Here is a 26055-nt window from a genome sequence, read left to right as displayed (position 1 = left end):
GGGCTGGACACTGAATTGCCAGCATGAGACCCTCCAGAACTTTCTTTCCTTCTGCCATGGTGACCAGTGATTCCTGGGTAGTGGCTACTACACCGTCCAAATCCTTAGAGGAAGGGTGGCTCAGAGACCTTGGGGGCCTTACATGGGCATGTGGCCCTGACTTGGAGGTTCAGTCTGTCCTATGGACATGACCAGAGGCCTGCTTGGGGAAATTACAGGAAAAGAACCACATGAGAGCAGCTGGTTGGGGCAAGCAGCCAGCGGGGAACCAGGGCGCCTGAAAAGATGGGAGCAGGCGGCATCTGGGCAGCCAGGAGGTGCCAGCAGCACAGATTGGATGCATGGGTGCAGGTAGGGGGGGTGTCTGGTGATGCTGCTGGGGCAGCAGTGCCCGCAGGGCTCCAGGGAGGCTGGAGGTTCAGGCAGCCTTCTGGGGGGGATGGTGTAACCGGGGAAGGGGCGCCGGGAGGTGCCTCCACTGATGCACTTCCGGAGAGTTTTGCCCCCACGGTGCCACCCATCGGTGACATGCGAGGTGACGTCCGCTATAAGGGTGCCCTGGGCTGCATCAGGGCCGCCCTCGCAATCCTGTGCTGGGCCCTCTGGCCGCTGCCCCACTGGCCTCGGCCTCCCCACCCTCATCTCAGCGGTCACCCTCCCTCTTGGCTGGCATGGAGAATCCCCCCGGATGTGCTGACGCACATTCTGACTCTGGCTCTGTGTTCCCACCCGTTTCCCTGGCTCTACCTCTCAACAGCGGCTCTGCCCCTGCCCCCACCTCTTGCCCACCTTCTGCTTGACACCCATGTGCATGGCCGTAAATACCACCTTTGTGCTCATGTCTCTCGACTTTTCATGATGGTCTCTCACTTCCATCTGGCATCCCAGGCTTGTGTGTGAAACTTGTCACCCGGGACCACCCCTTGCCAGGCTGGGTGGACACCCCTGTGGTGACCCAGAAGAGGCAGGAGGGATGGTAGACACGTAACACAGCTCCCAGGGCCACAGGGCGACTCCGTGGCTGGCCGAGCCCACTCATCCTGGGAGAATCCGTGGGGTTTTGCCCTGTCGTCACAGCTCTGTTGTGTTTCTTCTCCATGCCAGCTGCATTTGAGGGAGTGATTATGGACTCTAACTTTCTGTGATGGTCACAGTCTGAAACTACCTAGTGAGCTCTTATTAGTGGTCTTGGTGCACATCTGTCCCGGGAGGACATAGCTCTGTGAACACTGGGCCGTGTTCTGTGCCTCTCCCGGGCCTGGGCAGCGACTCACATGTGCTGGGCACTCAGAGAGTGGTGGTGAAGTGGTTGGGTAGCAAGGTAATTAATTAGTGGTAATGTGCATTGAAAGTATGAATTAGTGAGTCAATGAAATTAACTCATTAGTGTATGATTATTACTTAAAAGCCACACAAGCTGCTTGGCCTGGCCGGCAATATTCATGGTGTGCTGTTGGTCAGGCTTCCCCTGAATATTTGAGTCATTTTGCGGGGACTTGAAAACTGGCTGCTGGAATGCACAGCCCTTTTGGACAGATGCGAGAGCCACGTTTCCCAGAGGTGGGGGCGTCTCTGACTCAGCACGCCCAGGCACCCTGCCTGTTGGTGAGCAGAAGCTGATGACCACCTCGTGCTCAGTGACCACTCAGTGCTGAGAAGCGTGTCATTACCTGTTGTCATGTGCCCCACACCAGGAGGAAGCAGAGACCCTGCCTGCCACTCCCTGGGTTGGAGCCGAGCACCCACCCCAGAGCTAAAGACTCACCATTGCCTGTCTCTGATTATCTGTGGGACTGGCCCTGCGTGGGATTAGGGTGCTCAGGGCCAGCCGTGTCTTCCCTCGGGTTCCTCCGGGCCGGGAAGGGCTATTCAGTGCCTGACCATCTAATACTGGATGGGGTCCAGTGCAAATGTCAGCTCCTGTCCCCTCAGCGGGAAGTGTCTGACCCTGCTGTCTGCCCAACCGGATTGCCTGGTGGCCGGCCACGCACAGCTCTCTGCTGTGTCCGGGCCGGAGCCCTGGGACACGTGTACCATTGCTGCTGATGCGCAGATAGGAGTCCCGTCTCCCCGCCCTGGAAGGGAGGCCTCACCAGTGCGCTTGTTGTTACTTGTGGGTGAGATGGGTGAAGGCCCAGTTTCTCTGAGGAACCCCTCCACACAGCGCCCCCACCCTCTGGCCAAACAGATGTGTACTTCTCAAGCACAGCCTGGCCCACAGACAACCTGCTGCAGAAACGCTGCAGATATTTATTAAAATGCAGGTTTGGGGCCAACCGCTCCCATCTAAATCCAGCTCTGGGAATCTACATCATTTGCAAGAACCTGGAGGTGTCGATACAGGTCAGCATTTGGGAAACCATGGAGTGAGGTTTTCTTCTTGCCTGGTGCCAACCTTTAAATATCAACTGGCAACCATCAGAACTTTTTTTCCAAGAGAAAAGCTATTTATTTGGTTAAAAGAAAAAATCTCAAACTTGGAGGAAGGCATGCACATAAATAATAACGAAATGATCTTAGGCAAAAGAATAGCGCTCCGTGACAGGCCCAGCGTGAGCAGCCCCTGGGCCTCCTTTCCCATCCCTGCAGGGAGAGGTGCTGGCAACACGGACAGGATACGCGGACGGCAGTCCCTCTCGTCACAGAGGGGGACAGAGCTGGCGCGCAGCCAGCCTCCCCACCCTTCACTGTCAGGCCTTGCCTGCACCCGAATTCACTCAGCCCTGGAAGGAACCCCCCCAAAGTACATGGGGAACGCCTGAGTGTTGTGTTCATTGTCAGAAGGAAGGAAGTATGCATCCGGGCATTGGTGACCTGCTCAGCTTCCTGCTGCGAGGACGGACAGACACACTCAGCCTCCAAACCAGGGCCCCTACGCCAGACCACACCTCCCCTCCCTGGGGTTGCATATGCACCCTGGCCCCCTCTGTGGGCGGAGAGCTGACGTTCCCCTCAAGGCATGAGGCTCACAACAGCCTGAGACCAAGGGCATGTCCACGTCTGAGTCTCAGTCCACAGCTGGGAGCCGATGACAGTGACAGCCATTCCTGCATGCCCGAACCTGGCCAGCCCCTGAGACAGGCCCACACCTCTCACATTAGGTCAAGAACTTCCTCCGTCCTTGTTTGCCCAACGTGCCTCTGCAGGTGAGGCTTTTCCAGGCTCCAGAGGGCCCCTGTGCCCCGATGTGTCGGGGCACCCCCCCCACCTTGCTCGCCTGTGCCCTGCACATAGCCCGCTCTGTCTTACAGTGCCACCTGGGTGCAGGCCACCATCATCAGTATCGCCAGAACAGAGGCCGTGGCTCTCTGTGTGGGGGACACCTTGCCACGTGGTTTTGCATCCATCTGAACTGTTGATTTATCACACAGCTGTGACAGTCACTGCAGACTCCTAAACTATATGTGGCCGTGAGGTAGCACACGACACCCTGCAGACATGTGACATGGACCTCAGCGAGGACACCCCTGCCCTTTGGGGGCCAGGCTGATGGCTGCACGTCCCTCAGAAACCAGGCCAACCCTGAGCCAGGCGGCCCCAAGCACACACGGTGGGAGCCACATCACATGGACCTGCTGCATCTTCTCCCAGTGGTGCCAAGACCCTGAGCCAAGTGTGTTTTTGAGAATTCCTTCCAAATCTACCCCTGGACGTGTGCCTCGCTTCAATTCACAAATAACATGAAACAGCCCTTTTCACATCCGATTTGTACCAGCTTTGAAATGATTCACAGGCCTCACAGCTCACCCATTAGACGCCTGCCGTTCAGGGGTGTCCAGACTTGCGCAGCCTTCATGATGGTGGATTTTACATTTTCTTCTCAACAAAGAGAAACTGCACTGGCAGGCAGGGACTCCCCCACACCCTCCCCACCCCCCTAGCCGCTGCCCTGCTTCCTGTCTGGATTCGCCAGTTCTGGGCGTTTCTTATCAATGGGATCACACGGCGTGTGGCCTTCTGCGTCTGCTTCTCTCGCCGAGCACCGTGTTCCTAAGGCCCATCTGTGTTGTGGCGTGTGTCGGGCTTCATCCCTTTTTGTGGCTGGGTGATGTTCCGAGAATGGATCTGCCACTGTTCATTCATCCACCACCACCTGATGGACATTTAGGTTGTTTCACTCTGCGGCTGTTAGGAATGATTCTGCTGAACATTCCCCTCCAGGCTTTCGAGTAGACGTGTTATCTTAGATACATACCTGGGAGTGGAGCTGCTAATGTTTGACACACTGCATGTAGCCTTTGGAGGAACCTCTAAGGCAGGTTTTAAAGTGGCTGAACCTCTATATCATGTAACAATATAAAGGTACAATGTATTCTACACTACACTGTACTGTATATATTACACATATATGTTCACTACATATTATATGTACATACTATGTATACTGTAAATATATGTATATTTACAGAAATTTATCCCATTTAAAATGTTTCTTTTCTTATTTGTATTCATTCATTTGATCTCCAAAGGCCCATAGACACATAATCTCACAGAAAGAGCAGATTTTCCTTTGTACCTGCTGACTTTGGTCTCTTGACATCACAACACAGAATGTAAATATTTGGGGCATTTCTTTCCTACCCGTCATTCTTTCTGATTTTTGAATCTCTGCTTCCCTTATAGTGGAATGTATGTTATCCCCCTCTGCACAGTGTTGCCATCTTTTGCTTAAAATACATTCAGAAGTTGAACAGTAAAGCAGTTTGAATGGGAGAAAAAGATTTTTAGGATGACATTTGGTCTCTTTAAAAATATATCCTTCAGAAAATCAGGTTCTGTTAAAATGTATGTGCTGCCCAGCAAGCTCCTCAAGGACAAGGGCAGAGAATCAGTCGGCCTGCCTGCATCGTAGGTGCCCAGTGATGTGAGATGAGGGACCCACTTTGCTGGGTCAGCACGCGCGGGGAGAGCATTTGGCACCGAATCGTCTTTCTGGATGTTGGTGTCCGTGTCTCGGAATCCCTCTGTCTGTGCTGACGTGTCATACAAGCTCACTGACACTGGCCTCTATTTTGTGTCTCTTTGGAAAACTCAATTGTAGGGAAAGATGATTGCAAATTGAACTTAGAAATCAGCCTCAGAATGTTGGACGCCGGAGGATCGAGTCGGTAACATCTGTTCTGGTTCTGCCCCACGATCCCCAGCACAGCGTTGCTAGTGAGGCCGGTTTTTGTGATCGGGCTCCGAAGGTCTTCTGATCAGCAGTGTTTCCAGTAAGAAGGAACCTAGGGCCACCTTGCAGCAAAGCGCCTGGACACAGGACGCCGGGCACACCAAGCTCATGGCGGCTCCAGCGGGCACTCTCAGCACCTGTGACAGGTCCAGTTCCATCGTCACGCAGAGTCCTTAGCGATGGACGCAAGTCCTCCGACTCCTAAGCAAACTGGGAAACAGACCCTAACGGAAAGGGAATTCGTGAGGACACGGGCCCTTCCAGACTCTCCAGCAGGGGGAGCACCAGGTTGGGAGAAATAGTTCGTTCGGTGAAACAGTCGCTGCCAGGACCTCGCAGGAAATAAATACCACAGGGCCGGAAATCCTGTGTCAGGAGCCTGGAGAACTGGCCACAGTGGCCACTGGTTGCCACTGAGAGCGTGGACTCCACTTTGTGCGACTGCTGTGTACTGAAAGCTCAAGAGACACTTTCAGTCTAAATATGGAAATAACCTGGAAAAAAACTTTCTGACATCAAGTGACCAATAGTGAGATTATGTGAAATGTGTATGAAAGCCACTGGCATGGTTTTCTTTTTGTAAGAGTAGTATGCGTGTATGCACGCATGCACGCACACACATGCACACACACACATGCACGCACATGTGCACGCACGCACACGCCCCGCTGTCCAATGGGCAGAACGTTCCCAGCAGGCAGCAGGGGAAGGACAGCTCATCCGTGCTCACCCTCCTGTCAGCTTCCACTTAGGAGGATGGAAAGGTGCCGCCTACAGTGAGCACATTTATATAAAGAAAATTGTTTTCTTGTATTTCTGCTTCACACGAGCTGCAAAGGCCTTACTGCTTTTCTAAGTGACAAAGATAAAGGAGACAGTTTATTTTGTCTAGGTTTTCAAGTACATTTACATGGATCTGAGTGGCTGAATGCAGAGGCCTGGTTAGCATATAGTTTGTCATGTACATTTGTCTTCACAGTGACCTGGAGTCACAGATAGTCAGTGAGCCTGTGACTCTGCAGACAACCCTGGAACCATGTGCAGACAGAATCGGCGGATCCTGCCGCCTGTCACGCGGTCACGTGTTCACGCTCAGCTTTCCCAGTCAGCAGGCTCGTTCATGCCCATGACTGTCTAATGTGGGCATTGTTCAAAAGGAAGAACACTAGAAAAACCATTTTTTGTGTTGCTCTGGAAAATTTTGTATGGTTTCCTTTTCGAAATTTCCTAGCTCCCATCAGGTCTAGACGTGGAAATGTATTTCCATCCCTCAGGCAGGATGCCCAAGGAGTGCCCACTCCAAGAGAGTGACATAGAGGCTCAACGGGGATTTCAGAATGATTTGTGGTTCCCCAGAGTGGGCTTCCAAGGACAAGAAGGGGTGTCCTGGGGTGGGCACCGGGAGGCAGCCCTGGTCCCTCAAACATGAGTGTACCCCCCAATCTCAGCTCCTGATTCTCAGCTTCCAGCCCTGTGATTTATAAGGATAGCCCGCCTTCCTGGCACTACATTACACACGCTAAACCGTTAGGGTTTTTTTAAAAAAATCTATGAATCCTAATAAGGCTGAAGTGTTTATTTACTGTTTTAACAACTCAAAATAGACAGTCACAGAGGACAGAACCTTTCAGGTGCTCTGCTTTGTGACTCAGCAGCTGTGACCTTGGATCGCTCAAAGCAGGAATTCTGGAGCCCGACTGCCTGGCCCGGAGCGTGGCTCTGCCGCGTGCTCTGCAGCCTGCGTGAGCGGCTCGGTGCTGCCGCGCCTCGTTCTCCATGACTGCACGAGGGTCGTGAACGCCCTGCCTTACGGGATTCCCTTGAAGGCCCAGTGGGTCGGTACAATGTAAATGCTTACAGGGTATCCAGCATGGGGTGCAGAGCCAATGATAACCGTGGTGAACCTGTGTTTGAAAGAAAGAAGTGTTCTTAGTTTTCTGTAATGGCAACTTCCCTGAAGGGGCATACCCAATTTTGGAATGAAGAGATCAGAAGGAGTTAGAAAATGTATTTGAAACACAGGATCACAAAATATGCTAAACCCTGTGGGAGTGCCATGCAAAGGGCACCGATGGGGCCCCGGCCCTCTTGTGGAGGGGGTCTCTGCTCTCAGCTAGACGCTGTGGCTGCAGAGGGGGCACACATTCCTCCTTTTAAGGACTCTCTGACCTCTACTATGAGACTCTTTCACCAGAAGAAAGGGCAATAATAGTGGAAGAAAACAGCAGGGTCAGTGTAAGTGGCGGCAATACAGGGTGAGAAATCAGCTATTTCCAGAAAACAGCAGGAGAAGGAAATGCAGAATGTTCACATTTTTACGAAGACAGAAGTGAGGCTGAGAGCCCAGGAGTCAGGGTGTCCCCTGAGGCGCCCTCTCCTGTGCAGGTGGCGCTGCACTAAACACACACAGACACACACACTCGTGTGGGCTCCACGTGGGCAAGCCACCCTAAGCCCCAACATGCAACAGCACCCAGGTGCTGTGGGCATCTCGCCACTCCTGTTGACTGTGGCCATTTCCGTGGGTGGGCACCCAGGTGGCCGTGCTTGGTGCCAACTTGCCCTGCTGGCAGTCTGCCCCGGGGTGCACAGGAAGCAAAGGGGAGGTGCCCACAGCTGCAGGCCCCTGGCCTGGCGCAGCCCACAGACAGTGGGGGCCCAGGCAGAGGTTTATCCTGCTTCTTTATGTGTCAGAGCTGGTATTGGCTTAGAGCTCATTTCTGCCCCATTTTCTTTCCATCTTTTTGTGTCTATTTTGGGTGGAGATAAGGGAGGTGGCAGGAGCTGGGATGTGTTATACTGGTTTGAAAATAAATATTCATATTAGAATAGGTAACTAAATTATAGTCTATTAATATATAAAATGTTACTAATTTCAGCAAAAATGATGACTTTCAATCTATAACACATGGGCTTCACTTAATCAGAACCCATAACTGAGCCCAGTTTTCTCTGCTGTTCCACCTTTAAAGAAAGAAGTGAATCAGAGAAGAAAGTTACACCCAGAGTTTGCTTTGAAAAGCCAGGAACAAACTCCACCTGGCTGACTGGGGTCAGAATCGGCCACCTGGGGTCTGTGGACGTTTTATCTGCAGGCCTGTGTGGTGTTCCCGTTGTGACCCAGGATGGGAAAGAGCAGTTGATCACTTTTGTCCACATTAATCCTGCTTTTGATCACATAAAATGGATTTTCACCAAACTGTGAAAGATTGTCAACAAACCCTGAAAGGAAAGGAGTTCAGCTGGGTGGGAAACGTGGCCGACCGCCTCTCCTTTCTGCCAGAGGTCTGACAGAGGGCTGTCCCCAGGGCTGTCCCCAAGGCTGTCCCACACTTCCAGCCTTTCTCAAAATAGCCAGAAGGGAAACCGGAGAACATTGATTTTTAAGGGAATTTGGAAGTAAGTGATCATAAGATCAGAAAACAGGTTTGAGTTCCCATCGCTGTCTCTGCCCTACAGCCTAGTCTGGAAGACTCCCCATAATTGAAGGTCAGGGCAGCCCTTTTACTGTTTATTTTATTTTTCTGAGTGTGTGAAGTTGCCAAAAGCCAACGTGATTTTTATGAGACTCACAAGTTTTGGGCCTAAACTCAGGAGCCAAGTATGCTATTACACTGCGTGAACTACCAGGGCTTTTCAGCCTCCTTTTAAGGGGGATGATCCTGACTTCACTACCTGGCCTTAAGAAACCAGGCATCAGAGCGGTTTGGTAAAAAGCCTCCGCTGCTACGTGTGGTGCGGCTCGCAGCTGCGGCATGTGCCCCAGGGCAGTCGTGGGGCAGATGTGTTGCCGAAGGCCGTGGCGCACCGAAGCCTGGCAGCGGCCTCTCGGCATTGTCCCAGTCTCACCAGCCCTGCCCTCTGCTGGGTGTTCACGGGAGCCCTCTCTCTCCATCCCCTCTCTCTTTCAGCCTGCAAGCGGCCAGTGACCTGCCTGCTGACCGTGGCCTGGACCCGTCCGCCAGCTACGACTCCCCGAAGTTCCGCTCCCGGAACCAGAGCTACATGAGGGCCGTCAGCACCCTGAGCCAGGCCAGCTGTGTGAGCCAGGTCGGCAGCCTCCCCGCCCCTCCCCGGGTCTGCTCTCTGAAGCCCCTGCAGGGAGGCGGTGGCCTGCCTGTCTGAGGCCGAGGCCACGAGCAGATGTGAGGTTCCTGCCTGGCACTATCTGTGATTACAGACCCGCCAACTCTACGGGATTGTTTTCCCACATTTATGGCCACATTTATTGTTGCTCTCTCCATTACTGACCTCTGAGTAAGGGACAGCTGAGCGGCCGCTTTGTGATCTAGCTCAGGGTCTCTCCCTTTCCCCTCAACGTCTGCCCAGCGATGGGGTGGGGGGCGGCTCCATGTGGACCCGGTGGCTCTGACGACGGTGGCTTTCTCTGTGCTCTCCAAACTGAGACTCTGAGGTCCAGGAAGGAGAGTCGGACACAAGCTGCGGAGTCCGGGGTCCCTCAGAGAGCTGCACGTGTCCGGCTCACAGCGCTCACGCTCGGGCAGGACCCGTGGCCCCGCATGAGTGCCAGCGCTCGCTCAGCCTGAAGGTGCAGCTCCGCGGGAGAAAGGGGCACAGCTCCAGGAAGATGGCTCAGCAAGACAACAGCCATGCTTTGTGGGGGAAACAACAACTGAATTCTTTACGTTGCCAACACGGTTACTGATTTTAACTGCCTTTGAAACTGCTTATGCCAACGCTAAGCCGTTCAGGCTTACATGTCCCGCTCCGTTCCTCTTTCAGTGGAGAGGCCGGAGGATCCGAGCTCTCGTCAGAGCCCTGGGCCGGCAGCTCCCGTCCCTGGGCATCAGCCTGGGGAGCCCCTTCGCCTCCTGAGCATGCCTTCCCACCAGTGGAGGTCCTGGTGCCTGCCCAGTGGTCTCGGAAGAATAAATGATGTCACAGGTGTGGCACAGTTCACAGAGGGACAGCCCCAGTGCCTGACGAATTTGGGGTTCTTACGTGGAAAGCCCAGCTGATGGCAGCCTCAGGAATGGTAGCCGTTGTTATTGCCGTGTAATAATAGTACAGGTCCCCCAGAGTAAGAATAGGAGCCCAGGGACCAGCAACCAGATCACTGTAATGATTTAATTAGCTGAGGAAACCCGTTTCGGCATAGAGAAGGTCCAGGATGGTTTCAGGAGACAGGAATCAAGAAAAGAGATGAATTGGACACGTCACTGCCTCTTGACTCCTCCTCACACCCAGGGAAGGGCCTTCAGGGCCATCGCCGCCCCTTGAAGATGCCGCCTTCCTGCCCAGCTGCACTGCCTAGTTTACCACAATGCAGCTTTTAAAACCAGGTGTTCCCCAGCCAGGTGCCCAGCAGAGGGACCGAGTGATTTCAGCACAGACGCGGACGGCTGCTCTGGGCTTTTGATTTGCCTGCAGGAAGCCGGTTCCCATTGAAAGCCTGTGGTTGTGGTGCCTCCGCAGAAGCTGCATGGAACCTGCTGAAGGTCTCTGGGACCCACCATCCTTATCTGGAAGAAACCTGAGCTGTACACAGGCGCCCCCACCACCACGCCTACGGCAACCCCAGCTGGGATCTCTAGATGCGGGAGAGTGAAAACGGCATGTCCTCCCATCCCTTCTATCCGAAGACACTCGTCATTGTACAATAGCAAAGCAGACAGGTCAGGTGTTTGAGGTTTTATTTTAATGACTCTGACATGTGGAATTCTAAATCATTCCCAAGACTGAGTTCTATGATATAACATTAAACGAAGCTCAATATTCAATCCTGAGAAAAATACAGTTACTTATAACCCTGGTACCCTGGCCCTGGGTGAAGGGAGTCGTACCTGGAACACGAGTCCAGTAACTCAGCATCAAGCCCCAGCCAGTGTCCACAGTGTCCCCGCCAGCACAGGGCGGGGTGGCCGCAGGGACGAGGAGGACTTTGTGGGGGCCATGTCTGGGGCCTCAGCATGCTCGAGATGCTTGCATTTGTGGTTAAAGCTGTTAAACTCTGCATTTTCTCCTGCCCCAAAGGTGAGATTAAAACCCTGACAGCCTTGTGAGGCTGCTTGCTGCTCGGCTTCTTTTCCGAGACTCATGAGTGGGGCTTGGTCTCCAGCAACAAACATCCTGGTCAGCAGGTGGAACTGGCAGCAGTGGTGCTGAGGAATGGGGTGTGTCAGGTGCTGTAACATTCCTCGCTGGGAATCTCACTGAAGATTAAAGCTCTCGCTGTTCCAGAACCATCAGCAGATGACGCAGGCTGCATGCAGGCCCCTCGGGAGGTCGCTTGTCCAGAGCTCTTGGGCCACTTACTCATCGCCAGCCTTTCTCACAGGGCCCAGGACTCACCAGTTTGTCAGTTCACTGAGCAGGACCCCAGTCGTTCTCATTCTGAGAGTGGTGTTCCCTAAGTACCGGCACACAGCTGGGACTCGAGCTGTGCTGCCCGTCGCTCATAGTCTAGTGCTCGGTGTTCATATGTGTCCTTACTCCGCATCGTACACAGTGATGCCCACATTTTCCTATCCCCAAAACACACCTGGAACAGCAGCCCCTCAGCCCCTCCGGTCCTCCTCGTTGGATCGGCATGGGTGCTACGATGCTCAGCTTTGTGGAGGGCTGCAAGTCCCAGCTGTGCTGGGTGCTGCTCTTGGTGCTTGTCGTCAGGAGCCACCCAGCCAGCCGTGCCATCGCCGGCCCCACCAGGTGCTGGGGCCCCTTCCCAGCTGCAGGGACTCGGCGACGCCATGCAGGACACACAGCAGCCACGGCCCCAAGTCTCGGGGCGCAGATGGGTGGAGCCACGAGGGCCTGTCCTTCTGTGACGGGTTCACTCCCCTGAGCACCGTGTCCTCAGGGCCCATCCACATTGTAGCAGGTGTGGGAATGGCCCTCCTCGTCAGGCTGGATAGCAGCCACTGCATGAGTGGCACATTCTGTCTATCCGTCCACCACTGATGGACATGCAGGTTGTTTCCCAAATGGTCTTTGAGTAACACTGCTGAGCACGTCCTGTACCGTGTCTGCTCGCGTCCCCGTGTCCAATTCCTGTAGAGAGATACCCAGAGGTGGCACTGCCAGGTATAATGTTTTGAGGATCCACTGAACTGCGCCCACAACAGCCGTCCCACTTCACACCCCACCAGCTGTGCGTGTGGTCCCCATGTGCCCACAGCCTCACTGTGCCATGCCTGCTCTGTTAACGCCACCTGCCGTGGCCTCTGAGGAGCCCACCTTCCCTCGGGGGCTCCTGCCACCCTCCTGCTGTCCCCTCCCCATCATCTCATGGTCCCCTGCCTTGGCCCCTCCACACCCACATTCTCTAGAAGCAGCTTCACTTTTCCAAGTCTCCCTCAAGCTCTCCTAGAACACATAGTTTCAGTTCCCTTCTAGACCAGTTTGAGATCCTTGTCAACCACTTTTTAACTGTTTAGGGGGGAATTTTTATCATCATTTCTAAAACCTCAGAGGTAAGTTTTGCAGCTAGAAGCACCAGCCCAGGGGACCTTAGTGAAATTTTAATCTTTTGTTTGTAGAACACATGTGCAAATTCAGTAGCCTCCCTCCTTAAAAGAGAGAGCGCCTGTCCCCTGGAGGCCTGCGGAAGGGTGTCCCTGAAGCCCTGTGTCGGGTGCTGTCATGTGGCAGCAACATCACTGAGATGTTGGCCTTTTCAAGTATCTAATGTGGATCTTTGACATAAAATGATCTGAGACATTCTGGTATAATTCCACAGAAGGCAAAACGGATTGAAAGAAATCTGCGGTCCAGAAAATGTCACATTTTAAACCAGTATGAGTGTTTCTCCACATCCCACTCACTAGGTGGCTTGATGGGGCAGCACAGTTTGTCTACGCCCCAGTCTCTGTGCAGAGTCAGACACGCTCTGTCCATCCACAGAGATGCAGCCCATTGATTCCTCCCTGGTCTTCCCTCCCCCACAGCCTCCCAGTTCTCTGTCCACACTGGCTTCAGGCGGGTGGGCAGCCTGCCTTTCCACCCCTCGGCCCCACCTCCACCACCTCCAGAACCAGTGACTGGGTTACACTTGCTCAGATTGGTCAGGTGAAGGGGCTGCAGCTCTGGCACCTAAAGCACCGAGGAGAATTAGAGGTGGCACATACCCGGTCCCCATGGGGTGGGTGGCGAGGCGGTGCCGCAGCCACATGTCCACAGGGACACCGGCCAGCCAGTCCTGTCTCCTCTGGCCTCCTGTGGCTCTCATGGGGAAGGGCCATGTGCTTGCCGCTGAATGTGGGGCCCGAACCCGGGGCAGTGACTAGAAGCGAGTAGAGGCAGCGCTCGCCCCCCAACGTTGCCATGTATCAGATGCCCTGGGCTGCACAGTCACGGGAGAGTGAGAGGCGTCTGGGCCAGGAAGGCACCAAGGACACTTGCCTGACACCTCCCAGTGCCCAGGAGCCCCTGAAGCACCCGCCTCTCTCAGCTCAGAGGTGACTGCCAGGCACGCCTGGGGCTCCGTAAACCGTCAGCAGCCTCTGAGATTGGCTCTTTGCCTCAGATCTGCCAATGCTGATCTCAGAGTAGCTGTGCTGAAAAGGTGAGGCTGTGAGGCAAGACCAGGTGAGCCGGGCCCCCTGCCCCAGTGCACAACCTGGTCAATCGCTGGGTCTCACCACCAGCTGTGCGCCTGTCGTTCCAGATAAGCGAGGCGGAGATGAACGGACAGTTCGAGTCGGTGTGTGAGTCCGTCTTCAGTGAGGTCGAGTCTCAGGCTATGGACGCCCTGGACCTCCCTGGGTGCTTCCGCACCAGGAGTCACAGCTACCTGAGGGCCATTCAGGCCGGCTACTCCCAAGACGATGAATGTATTCCCGTGATGACGGCCTCCGACCTGACCTCGACCGTGAGGGCCACCACAGGTAACAGCACGCTACCCCCGTGCCCTTTCTCGCAGAGACGCAGGCATGTGTGGATCTCCGCCCTCGTAGGAGCGGGCATGCCTTTGTCCCCAGGGACGTTTGCTGTCCTGATCTCACTGTCATGTTGTCACATTTTCAGTGGTGTTTGAAACATTTCTTTCCTAGATAACCTTGCTTTCCTTACAATGTGATCTATTCATTATCAAGGGTCTTTAAAATAATCAAGTACAGCTTTTGTAAAGTTTTCTATTGGGAAAAAGTGGAAGTATGGACACTTGGAAGGTGATTGTGTTTGAACAGTCAAAGGTTAATAGGTTGCGGTAAAACTTCAGCTGACATGCAGTGACTCCTGGGTGCCTCCAGAGAGGTGTCCTGCCAGAGTCCCTGTGGCTTAGTAAGTGGACCCGTAAACATGAGTTTCTGCTGCAAAGCAAACGGATCATTGATGTAAATCGCTAATCATCTTAGGCGCTGCAGGTTCACTGTCAGTTTCCTTCAGTTCTGATGGAAACCTTTGAAAATTTACCACGTAAGCTAAATATCACTGCAGTATTCCCATTTATGTGATACAATGAATATGCATGGCCGGGAGGAGCCCATAAAACACAGCACATGAGGAAGGGTCGCCCGGCTGCATACACAGGCCGAGCAGCGGCGTGCAACATGAGCAATGCCGTGAGATGCAGAATGCGCAGCGCATCAGAGGAACGGGGCGGTTCTGGGAGGACGCTGTCTTAGCTGCATGGGCACCGGGCAGGGAGACAAGGGACAGGGGGAAAGAGCGTGCCACCGCACCGCACACAGCGCCCATTTGTCTGAAGGCTAAAGCGTTAGCGGAATGGGGAGAGGTGACACAGGGCAGCACATAATGTCATGTACAGCCCAAACAGTCATGGTCCTTGGAGAGGAAGCATGTGGCGCACCTGTGGACAGCTGAGCACAAGCCGGGTCCACACCTGGTTCCATGGCATCAGTCACTCTGTGACCTTGGCATGGTAACTTCTGACTCTCGGTTTTCTGAGGTTTTCGGAGCAGTAGCTGGAGTGATTTATCAAATCAGCCCAATGATTCATTTTCAAGGAGCGTGAGGGTCCATGGTGACCTCTGATGTGGCTTTGTGGCACCCAAGTGGAGGTTTTGTGATACTCTAACCACTATGCCTTGAGAAAGTGCACTAAAGTGTGGCTTGCTTCCTTCTTGAGCATGGCTCTGTGTGTGGGGAGCCCTGCAGCACCTGCAGGGCTGTGTGTAGAGTCCAGCTGCGACCACGGTGGAGCATGTGGGTGGTGGGGCTGAACTGCTGGTCCCCTCGTAGGTGTCCCATTTCACTTATTCCTTCCCCTCACTGGAGCCACGTACCACCTCACGTGCTCTGCTGTTGTGAAAAAGAAATGTGAAAAAAGAGCAAAATAGAAATTTGGGGAGGTAATGAGCTTCACAATTATTGCATTTTTTAGAAAACCACTTACAGAGATCATGACTGACATGCTCATCAGTATTTGTTGAATGTTTCCTATGAACAAGTGAGTTAAGTACTCTCACAGTCTTCAGAAATGCTCTGAAACAGTATTACCTGGTGGCAACGGACTTTTGTGCATTTAGGCCTGTCATTATTGGCAGAACAGAAAATAAAATAGATTTCATGTGGATAATACAGTGCAGGATTCAGACTAAAATCCTAATTTATGTACATGGCCTTTTACCAAGTACATTGTTTTATTCCCAAAATGTATGCACCAAATATATTACCAAAGAATGCTCCTCTTCAAAGTTTCTAGTGGATCTTGGCTTAGTTACTGAATCAAAATTTCCCCTTGACTCTGGGGTGCCAAGTTGGGAAAAGGTCTGAGATTCAAACAAGAGAAAAATGGAAAACACTAGCGGAAATCTTCGGAATGTCAGACTACAGGTTCCATCTTGAAGAAATGTAAGTCTACAAGTATCATTAATTCTCTTTCGTGCTTCACTCCAAACTTGTACATTAAATTTTGATAAACTTTCTTTCCTACGTAGAATTGAGACAGCATACAGCAACAGTCTTTTTAGTAGGATTGCGGAAAATACCAAAGAAATAAAACTTCCCTACGTGGAAGAACAGAAAAACCAAAGTATGGAGAAAAACTATCCAATTACATAGGATATAAATGCCCACTTATTATTAGAACTGACCTTGTCATTCAGTTCAGAGCTTCCTGCCAGTGAGGCAAAGCAGATTTCAATAATCATGGATTAAAATACTTGGAAGGTCATATGCCAGTGCTAACATTTGAAGCTATCCTTTGTCGTTGTGCGTGTGTGTGTGTGTGTGTGTGTGTGTGTGTGTGTGTGGTGAGAAGTTGTTACAACAAATTTTCTTTTGTTTCCAAAACTACCTCTTGAAAGTAAATCCAAAAAAGTTATTTTTAAAAACCTTCAGAGTAATTTTTTGCAAGATAAGATTTATTTAGACGTGTTCCTTTTTGCTTGAAAAATAAACTGTGTTATTAGGTTATCTCACCTTGCATAAATGCAAAATGTAATTTTAATACTCATCTAGTAATAAACACCACATGTATACATGAATGGTTTATTAAGAATTTTAATGTATTGGGCATTCTATTTTAAACCTGGACAGGTTGATGTTGCCAGAGAGTGTGTTTTGCCTGTTTGGGGGACTTGAGTTCACATTTTTCTCCGCTGAACCAGTCTCCAGGGAACCTGGGCAGGACACACCGCTGGCAACAGCACCAGGGCCCTGAGGGCCTCTCCTTCCCGCTGTTCTTCATCATGACAGACACAGCATATTGATTAGCATCCTCTTGAACTGTGAAGTGGTTTTGAAAACATCTAACTTTCATTTCACACATGGCTTCTTTCTCATCTGCGAATTGATTTATCAGATAGATTTACTTATCTAAATATGCATTTCACCCAATTTTTCTAGAGAGGAAACGTTATTGATACCATGGATGAAAATCCTATAAAATTGGATTATAATGATTTTTCTCTGGGTCAAAAGTTTTCTCAACATATGTCATCACTGATTCTAGAAGTCATTAACACAAAGGGAAAACCCGCACAGAGCATGACAGAGGAAACAGCCGCGACCCACCTTACTGCTCACGCTTCTGCTGTGGCCTGTCCCTCGCAGGTGCGCGATGATCTCAGTCCCCGAGACAGCGCCAGGCCCCTAGAGGCTGAGTGCCTTACTAGGCTCCTGGCCCCAAGGCCCAGGCTCTTCCATAACCTCTTCCTGTGACTGGCCCCCCGTGCCCTTCTGTAAGGCCCGGTGGTGGCATCGGCCCCCACGTGGCCCAGTCCCATCTGCAAACTACCTTTTGCTTTGGGAGGTGACATGACCACAGGTTCCAAAGATTAGGATGTGGGCATTTCGGGGAGGCATTTTTCTGTCTGCCATATCAAGATTTCAACAAATTAGTTCCTGAAAGAGTGAGAGAATGCAGTCTCCCCTGACACTGGGCCAGGAGTTACACTGACCTCCCCAGAACACACAGAGCGTGGCCAACCCATTGTTCTCTGGGCGCATCAAGCTGACCCTCCTAATAACTTCAAGTCCCCCTGCAAATGCGAAACCAAACCCCAGGCTGCCGCACAGGGTCTTGTGAGAAGCCCCAGGCCTGGGGCAAGACCAGAGACCCCAGCGAGGAGGCAGGGACTTGTCCATTCCTTCTCGGAACCAGACTGACTACCAGGCCATGTATGTCTGCGGCATTCCACATAAACCTGTGCTGTGGTCCGAGGATCCTGAGCGTGATGCACCGCGAGTGTCTCCAGCGAATTCCTCCGGGCATCCACAGTGCCCCACGGTTATCCTGGTCCTCTTTAGCCGGGGGGTGGTTTCCACAAACCCCTCAGAACTTGTTCTGGAACGGAGCCCAGTCTTTAAGGCACCCCCACTCCCAGCATCTGAACTCTCAAGACAAGTATGCAAGGCTGGGCATCGCCTCTGGCAGGAGTCTGACCACAGCGCTGAGCCCTGAGAGGCCAGGGTGGATCTGGGCAGAGGCCTCACCGCCATGGGTCAAGGCGGCAGCTGAACTCCTGAAACGTGGGAAACTGTCTGTGTGAACTTAGTGCCCATGCTTTCTTGGGACTGTAGCCACGAGCCACCTTTTACCCACTTATGCTCTAGATCTTCCTGATAAATGCACAAGAGGACAGTCTGAGCTCCCAGTCCCGGGAGAGACAACACGGCAGTTCAGCTGAGCACAGGGGACGGAGACCACGTTCACCCGGCTGCAGGCAGGAAGCCCCATGCCTGAGGGGGACAGTGCGGGAACCAGGACGGAGACACCTGCACTGGGTCATGCAGGAGTCAGCCAGCTCCCCGGGGCCAAGGAAAGGACAGGGAATTCAGTGCTTGTGGCTGGGCGCATAGAAACGAGAGATTGTGATGGATTCGTGAACTATGTCTGGAAGTAATCTGTCAGGTGTATTAAAGAATAAGGGGCACCATTTCAGAAAGACCGTGGTTGCCAAATATCCAGTTGCGGATTTATGCCTTCAGGGAGCTGGTCCTGCAGGAGAGTGGGCCCCCCTGGAGGCGGGTCCTGGCAGAGGCTCAGACCCAAGGCCGCAAACGCTTCTCACTTTCCAGGAACCACACCTCCCCTGTGGGCTGAGTTCATGGGAGAAGCGAATCCAGCCTGGCTGCTCAGGCCAGCCCCCGAGAGGGCGACCCGCCTGCCACGCACTGATGGGTGACTCACGGGCCATGTCCATCCCAGGAAATGCAGCCAGAGGGCAGGGGAGATTCTGGTCTAGGAAGGACAACCAAGCATGAGAACTGGGAAAACTGGGGTCTGCCCCTATGGGGAAGCGAGTGAGGACACACAGCAGATGGCAGCTGGCTGGTGGAGGGGGGACCTGGGCACCAGCAGGACTGGCTTTGGGGCTTGGGGCCCATCCTGACTGCTGGCTTCAGGAGTGAGAGGATCTGCGGGATTGAGGCGTGTGGCCCCCGGGAACAGGCTCCATCCTGTCCAGGGTGAGTGTGGGTGACACCCTGCAGGAAAGGCCACTTGCTCCAGGAGTGAGGGCCCCCAAGGGATCCCTAACGTATTGAAGATTCAGAGATAAAAAGAAGATCTTTTTCACTGACTTCTAACTTTAACATTCCCTTCAGTTATGAATGTAGTCAACAAAGCATGTTCCTATTAGCATATCTGTGGCTTCATCGTTCTGAACTGGATAGTTTATTATCACTCTGCAATTTCAAAACATCCTTTATGTTCCTCAGGCTGTGAAATGGCAGCAGTCATTGGTCCTGTACCAGATCTCATTATTTACTGCATGAATGTGCACATGTGTATCACAGAAACTTCAACATTTTGATAACTGTATTTCAGTGTGATTTTTTTCATCCTCTGCATTTTATTTCTTGGATTTAAAACACTATTTTGGGAAGGAGGTGGTAGGCTTCAGCAGAGGGCTGAAGGGGCCAGAGCGCTTGGGAGGGCCGTGGAGCCCTGCTCTGGGGCCGCAGTCCCAGCCGGCAGGCACTGCGGCAAGGCCTCTCTCCTCCGAGGCACAAGGCTTCCGTGGAGCGGCAAGACCGGGTAGTTTCAGTTTCCAGTGTTTGCAGCGTTAGGTTTTCTCATAGATCACTGATGTCAGAGACCATTTTAATTCTTACTTTTTCATTGTCTTCCTCCCCTGGGATATAAATACCATGAGAGCAGGCGTTTATTGGAAACTGCTAAATGCTCTATTGGAAGCATTGAGAACAGTGTCTGCACAAGTAAGACGTGACCAGTGCCAGGATCCCACATGGCCTCAGGCATCCAGAGCCTCCTGGTCATGGACACTGGCTGCCCCAGGTCTCTGCATCCCCTTCCACGTGGATCGCCTCACATGTTCACAGGACTCAAACAGATGATGCCCGTGGAAGAGCTTCATCACGTCAAGGACACGGGGTACCGCAGCGAGGGGACAGTGTGCGTCCAGGGTGTCCTGGCTTCCCTGGGGTGGTTTCCTTGTCCCCCTGCTGCTGGTCGCACACAGCATGCCTTGTCTGCAGGTCTCACATCGCCACTGGCAGATGCGCAAAGCACTGTGGCCCCAGGAAGCCCACAGTTTGCTCGTGGTGGGGTCTGCAGTGACGAGCTGGTCACATGGGCACCAGCCTTGACCACCAGGCTCCATGAAACCAGTTGGAAATCACAAATCCCATTACTGACACCAAACAACGTAGGTGCTCACTGGGTGGCACATCCTGGCCAAAAAGTGCACAAACCAGCTGTGGGACATCATTTGTCTTTAGCTCACATATTTCATCATACCAAGGTCACTGCTGTGCCCAGGGCGTACACAATGAGTTCAGATTCACCCGGTCTCCGAATCACACACCCACACTCTACAGGACTCAGTATATGCTGGATGTAGGAATGAGTGACTTGAGAATGTACAGTTCATGAAACATTTAACCCGTTTACTTTAACAGTTTGTAGTGACTTAATATTTAAAATTCAATATTTAAACTCCCCTGTGCTTAGCTATTATCCCAGACATCTAGTTGAGCTTTTCCTTTTAGATTGCTTTGCACAGTACAAGTCATATGTGTGTGTGCTGCATTCTGTATCAGACTTCAATGTGACATGATCATCTACAACTTAGCTGTGCAAGAAATAGTGAATCAATTTACTTTCCATAAACCAATTCAAGTCCAAGTCTGAGGGCTCCACCTTGTTGCCTGGTATACTAGGAAATCCAGCCTTTCCCATTTGGGGCACACCCAGGGCATTACCAGTGCCGGGACGCCACACAGCATCAAGGCATTGGGAGCTTCCAGGTCTTGGACATGAGATCTCTGAGTCCCGTTCTGCAAGGCCCCTCCCATTTCCAGGTCTCAGCTGGGGCTCCACAGGACCCCAGCTGCTCAGAGACCCCCAGGCCCTCTCCCGACTGCCGCCGATCTCTGCGGCTCTGCTCTCCCCTCCTCACCCTGGCCGGGCAATCTCGCTGTCGAGCGTTGGCTTTCATAGAAGTCAAGGCGAGTATATCCTGACGTTGGTTCCCCTGCAGAATCTCTGAGGAGGGGGCCCCAGGGCAGGCTTGCAACAGGAAGGACTATGGGGAAAAAACATACAAATAGTCTCTCAGAGATTTGCTCCACAACATAGGCCGAGGGCAGAGGTTCCCCCAGAACGTCAGCCGCCTGCCTGCTCGTGGCTGCTCAGGCGACGTCTGCATGCACATCCGAAGAGGCCCTTAGCCTCACACAAAATCATTGCTGTGATCCTTCAGCATTTAATTTTGATTCTCTGCAAAGGTGAGAATTATTCAGGCATATAAACTGAATTTGAGGGAACTGCCTTTCTCTAAAATTCAAATGTCCAAAAGCTAAATACTCATATCTTGAAAATATTTTTTTTAAGTGAGGAAAAAAATTCCATCACTAAATTTCTTTGAACTGTCTTTATAGAGATACCAGAGCTATTCAAAACTTTTACCTTTTAGTTGGTGCTAGCTGTTATCTTTCATTTTCAGTTATCAGGTATCTTTCATTTTCGGTAGAGGTATTAGTGTAAAACAGAATTTACTTGAACCATTTTTTAAATTAATGTATCATTGATACACAATCGTATGAAGGTTTCACATGAACCTTGTGGTTTCAACATTCACCATATTATCAAGTCCCCCCCACCACCCCATTGAAGTCACTGCCCATCAGCGTACTAAGATGCTATAGGGTCACTACTTGTCTTCATGCTGGGCTACCTTTCCTGTGACACCCCTACAGTATTTGCACTAATCATAATACCCCTTATATCCTTCTTCCTCCCCATCCCCTTTCCCTTTGGAAGCCGCTGGTCCCTTCCTGGGGTTTGTGAGTCTGCTGCTGTTTTGTTCCTTCAGTTTTGCTTCATCGTTATACTCCACAAATAAGTGAAATCATATAGCACTTGTCTTTCTCCATGTGGCTTATTTCACTGAGCATAATACCCTCTAGCTCCATCCATGCTGTTACAAATGGTAGGATTTGTTTTCTTCTTATGGCTGAATAATATTCCATTGTATACATGTACCACATTCTTTATCCATTCATCTACTGATGGACACTTAGGTTGCTTCCATATCTTGGCTATTGTAAATAGTGCTGCGATAAACATAGGGGTGCATCTGTCTTTTTGAATCTGGGATCTTGTTTTCTTTGGGTAAATTTCTAGGAGTGGAATTCCTGGGTCAAATGGTATTTCTATTTTTAGTTTTTTGAGGAATCTCTATATTGCTTTCCACAATGGTTGACCTAATTTACATTCCCACCAGCAGTGTAGGAGGGTTCGCCTTTCTCTACATCCTCGCCAGCATTTGTTGCTCCTTGTCTTTTGGATGTTGGCCATCTGAATTTCTTCTCTGGAGAACTGTCTGTTCAGATCCTCTGCCCATTTTTTAATTGGGTTATTTGTTTTTTGGGTGTTTAGGCATGTGAGTTCTTTATATATTTTGGATGTTAACCCCTATCGCATAGATAGTTTATGGATATGTTCTCCCACACTGTAGGATGCCTTCTTTTCTGCTAAGGGTGTTCTTTGCTGTACAGAAGCTTTTTAGTTTGATGAAGTCCCACTTGTTCATTTTTTATTCTATTTCCCTTGCCTGAAATGTGTTCAGGAAAAAGTTGCTCATGTTTATATTCAAGAGATTGTCTATGTTTTCTTCTATGAGTTTTAAGTTATTTGAACCATTTTAATGTTCCCAAGTTTGGGGGAGGAAATTGAATGAGACTGATTACTCTGAGATCAATGTTTCAACCATATTCTAAACACCAAAAATGTAAAGTGCTAAATACATGCATGGTGAATTTGGTTTATGGTTTCAGGGACTTGGAGTGTGAAATGTGTAAATCTGTTGATACTTTCAAATGACAGATTAAGTGGTGGGAAAGCACAGTAAGGAAATAGTTACATAGAAATGGGAGACATACACCCATGTGTAAAGCATTCCTTTTTAAAATACTTAATTACGTTGGATTTATTTCATGCTAACACAGCCACTAAGATGTAGGACCATATGTGCTTCTTGAATACAGGTAACAAGAGAGCTCTGAGAATCTGGTGGCTTAATCGTGGGAATATTTATACCTCTGCTTAGCCCTTTATTATTTTTTGGATGCTGAGGAGGAAAGAGATAAGAAGGAAGTGATTAATCATATCAAGTGTTGCCATGAGTATAAGTAAAATAAATAAAAAAGAGAAGATTCATTAGCCAAGGCCACTAAAAGCTCACTGTTGGCATGGCAATTCCACATTCATTTAATTTCCCAGAGAAAACTCCTAAGTGGTAAATAAAGGGCAATTACAGTTCCAATTCTTTAAATTGTATGTGCTTTGATCTTTCAGTAATAGAAGTTTGGAGTTTTCTTTACTGATTTATTGGCCTAGAGCAGGTCATCACTACCATTTTGATTTGTCACAAATGAGTTGAATCAAATCCACAAGTATTTGTTTTGTGCCTTGTGTCTTTAAAATGCTGGAGAGATGCTTCATAAAGTGAAACAATTTGAAACAGAATCAGAAGCTCCAGACATATATGAAAATAGATACTCATGTTCAGAACTTCTGTACTAACACTTGCTAGTTAACAGTCTCTTCTTATTATTAATATTGAGTCATTACAAAATGTTCTGTGCTTCACAAGGTGCTCAAAATTCTGCCCCCTCCTGAATATTTACAGCAGGGGCTCAGGTCTTGGGCCTTTCCTGTAGGGGCAGAGGAGCCTCCTGCCACCCTACCAGCTTGCAGGCTGAGGTTTGCCACCACGGGGGTTCTGAGAGACGTGCTGTCTGGTAAATGGTATAAGAGACGAATGAATTACTCTGGAATGTCAGGTTATTCCACGGTCAGAAATCATGTGCTTTTCAAAGGTGCTGAGAGAGTCCGCATCTGCCTCAGAGGACAGAGGTGTGGCCAGCATCCCTGCGGCAGAGACACCGGGTAATGCGCAGATACCAGAACTATTACTGTCGCTTCAGATTTCATCTATAACATCCAGGACCAGGGAGGTCCCACGCGGTGTAGTTTGGGGGTCACGTGGAGAGTATTCGGGGGGAGAGTACCAACAACGTGTTCCCTCTCTCAGACCTCCCATCTGAGGCCAAGCCCTGGAGATAACGGTGGTGGCAGGCTTTCTGCAAATACTCGGATACCATCTTTTTCTCCCCAATTCTGCTCCCGCACAAGGGCCAGGTGGGAAGCCAGAGGAGCCCAAAGCTCGGAACCGTTAGATTCCTCGTGTGAGTCTCGCCACGCAGCTGTCAGCCCACAGAGATGGTGTGGCTGCACCAGCCGGTGCCATGAGGATCAGTGGCAGCTCGGACGCTCCGTCCTGCCCACAGCAGCTTTCAGCCCAGCTCGGGCTCTTGGCCCGGGAACCAGTGCCCCGGCCGTCAAGAGAGACAGGAGGCCCAGCAGAGCGCAGGCGAGGGAGGCCTGAGCAGGCTGCCTCTCCAGAGGGGCAGCCACAGGACCCCAGACGGGCGGGCACACGGGCAGCAGTCTCCCGTCCGGGTCCTGGCCTCCACCACGCCGGCCTATCGCCCTGTCCCCGTCCACCGCACACCTGCACAGCTAGCAGAGGGTCGCCTCTCCTGCAAGGGCAGGATGTGGGAGGATGTCTGACTTCCAGGCAGCGCAGGCTGAGGAATAGCTTCTCTTTATTCTCTGGATCCGGGCCCATCAGAAGTGAAGTTGAAAAGTTAGAAACATAAAGATGGGACGCTGTCATACACACGTGAGACCCGACGGCAGGGCACCGCGCGTGCTCCCGGGCAGACATCCGCCGGCCTCGGGCCCAGCTAAGGCGCTGTCTGCGGAGGAGCTGCGCCGGCCGTGTGCAGGGGCCCCGCCTTGCACGGCCAAACAGGCCCATGTTTTGAGCCTAGGAATTCCCTCTTTCCCTTGACAGTGACGCTGGCTTTTTTTCTGGTCCTACATTCATTAACGTGGAATTCAGAGATGTTTGTGTTTCTCTTTTTTAAAAATACAATTTCACTAACCTCATGCTCACTGAATATTGAGTTAGGTTCCAGCAGAAAGTGTGGGGGCTGTGCTTCCAAACATTTTAGTGAAGCCGCACATGCAGTCTGTCTTGCTTCTATCACTTCTGTCACCTCAGAACATGACGTATATTTTAATAATTCAATTGGTTTAGCCCCCACCTCTGCCCCCCTGCAGAGAACAAGCACCAGGAAGGCAGAGATCCTCTCACTGCTGTCAGTGTCTAGATTAGTGCTTGGCGTGCAGTGGACATTAAATAAATACTTGGTGACTTTCCTTAATGAAAACAATAAAAAAATGAGTGAATTACTTAATAAAAAGCATTTTTCTCTTTCTGTCTCTGAAGCACCATAGACGTTAGTGCTTACTGTTGCCAGCTTGCAGAAAGCTCATATTCTTGAATGATTTTTCTGAGTTTCAAGCACAGCAGGGAAGAGCAGAGAATAAAACCTTTTATGTGATGCCGGTGACACTCAGCAGGCCATGGGTGACCAATAAACATTTGGGACCCGTGAATTTGTGAACCTGTCCATTCTGCAGGCTTCCTGTAGAACGTCTTTGTAGTTCACTATAGAATCTGCATCCTTGTTTCTCTAGCTCCAGAAATTGGGTTCATTTTTCATAATAAAGAACAATGTGAGGGGCACAGTAACGGGAGTCAGATGGGAAACAAGAGGCATCCGAGCAGTTTCCGGGAGGCCCAGTGAATTGCCACTCGGGTCCGTATATCATCCCTTCTGCATTCTTACCTCAAGGCCGTGCTATGGGGAGATACATGATGCAATTTCCATGCCAGCCTTTTCTCTCGATGTGCCCTCTGCCCTGGGCCGGTGAGGGATGTGATTTCCTGGAGGCTTGGGAGCTTTCCATCTGTCAGGGGCTCTTGGTGTCCAGGGCACCAGGACTGATGGGCAACGTGGCGCAGATGCATTTCAGTGACTAGCACAAAGCGGGAGCTCACAGATAACATCACGTCTGCATAGCCTATGTTCATTCTGCTGGGTCCATGAGTCTGTTAGGAAGCAGTGAACCCTGCCCT

General features: G+C 51.1%; 1 protein-coding gene across 13 annotated transcripts in view; it reads left to right on the top strand.

Moving 5' to 3' along the window:
* Nucleotides 1-26055, top strand: part of DLGAP2 (DLG associated protein 2) — a 436545-nt gene that overhangs the window by 374620 nt on the left and 35870 nt on the right. For all 13 annotated transcript variants that reach the window (XM_036995825.2, XM_073219245.1, XM_036995822.2 and 10 more), the window contains 2 exons: nt 9085-9223; nt 13800-14019. In XM_036995825.2, the coding sequence (XP_036851720.1) occupies nt 9085-9223; nt 13800-14019 (359 nt within the window). The remainder of the gene's footprint in view (nt 1-9084; nt 9224-13799; nt 14020-26055) is intronic.

The sequence above is a fragment of the Manis javanica genome, chromosome 12 (genome assembly GCF_040802235.1).
Source record: "Manis javanica isolate MJ-LG chromosome 12, MJ_LKY, whole genome shotgun sequence".
In the NCBI taxonomy this organism is placed as follows: Eukaryota; Metazoa; Chordata; class Mammalia; order Pholidota; family Manidae; genus Manis; species Manis javanica.
Note: the sequence above shows the minus strand (reverse complement) of the source record. Positions and strands in the feature narration are given on the sequence as shown.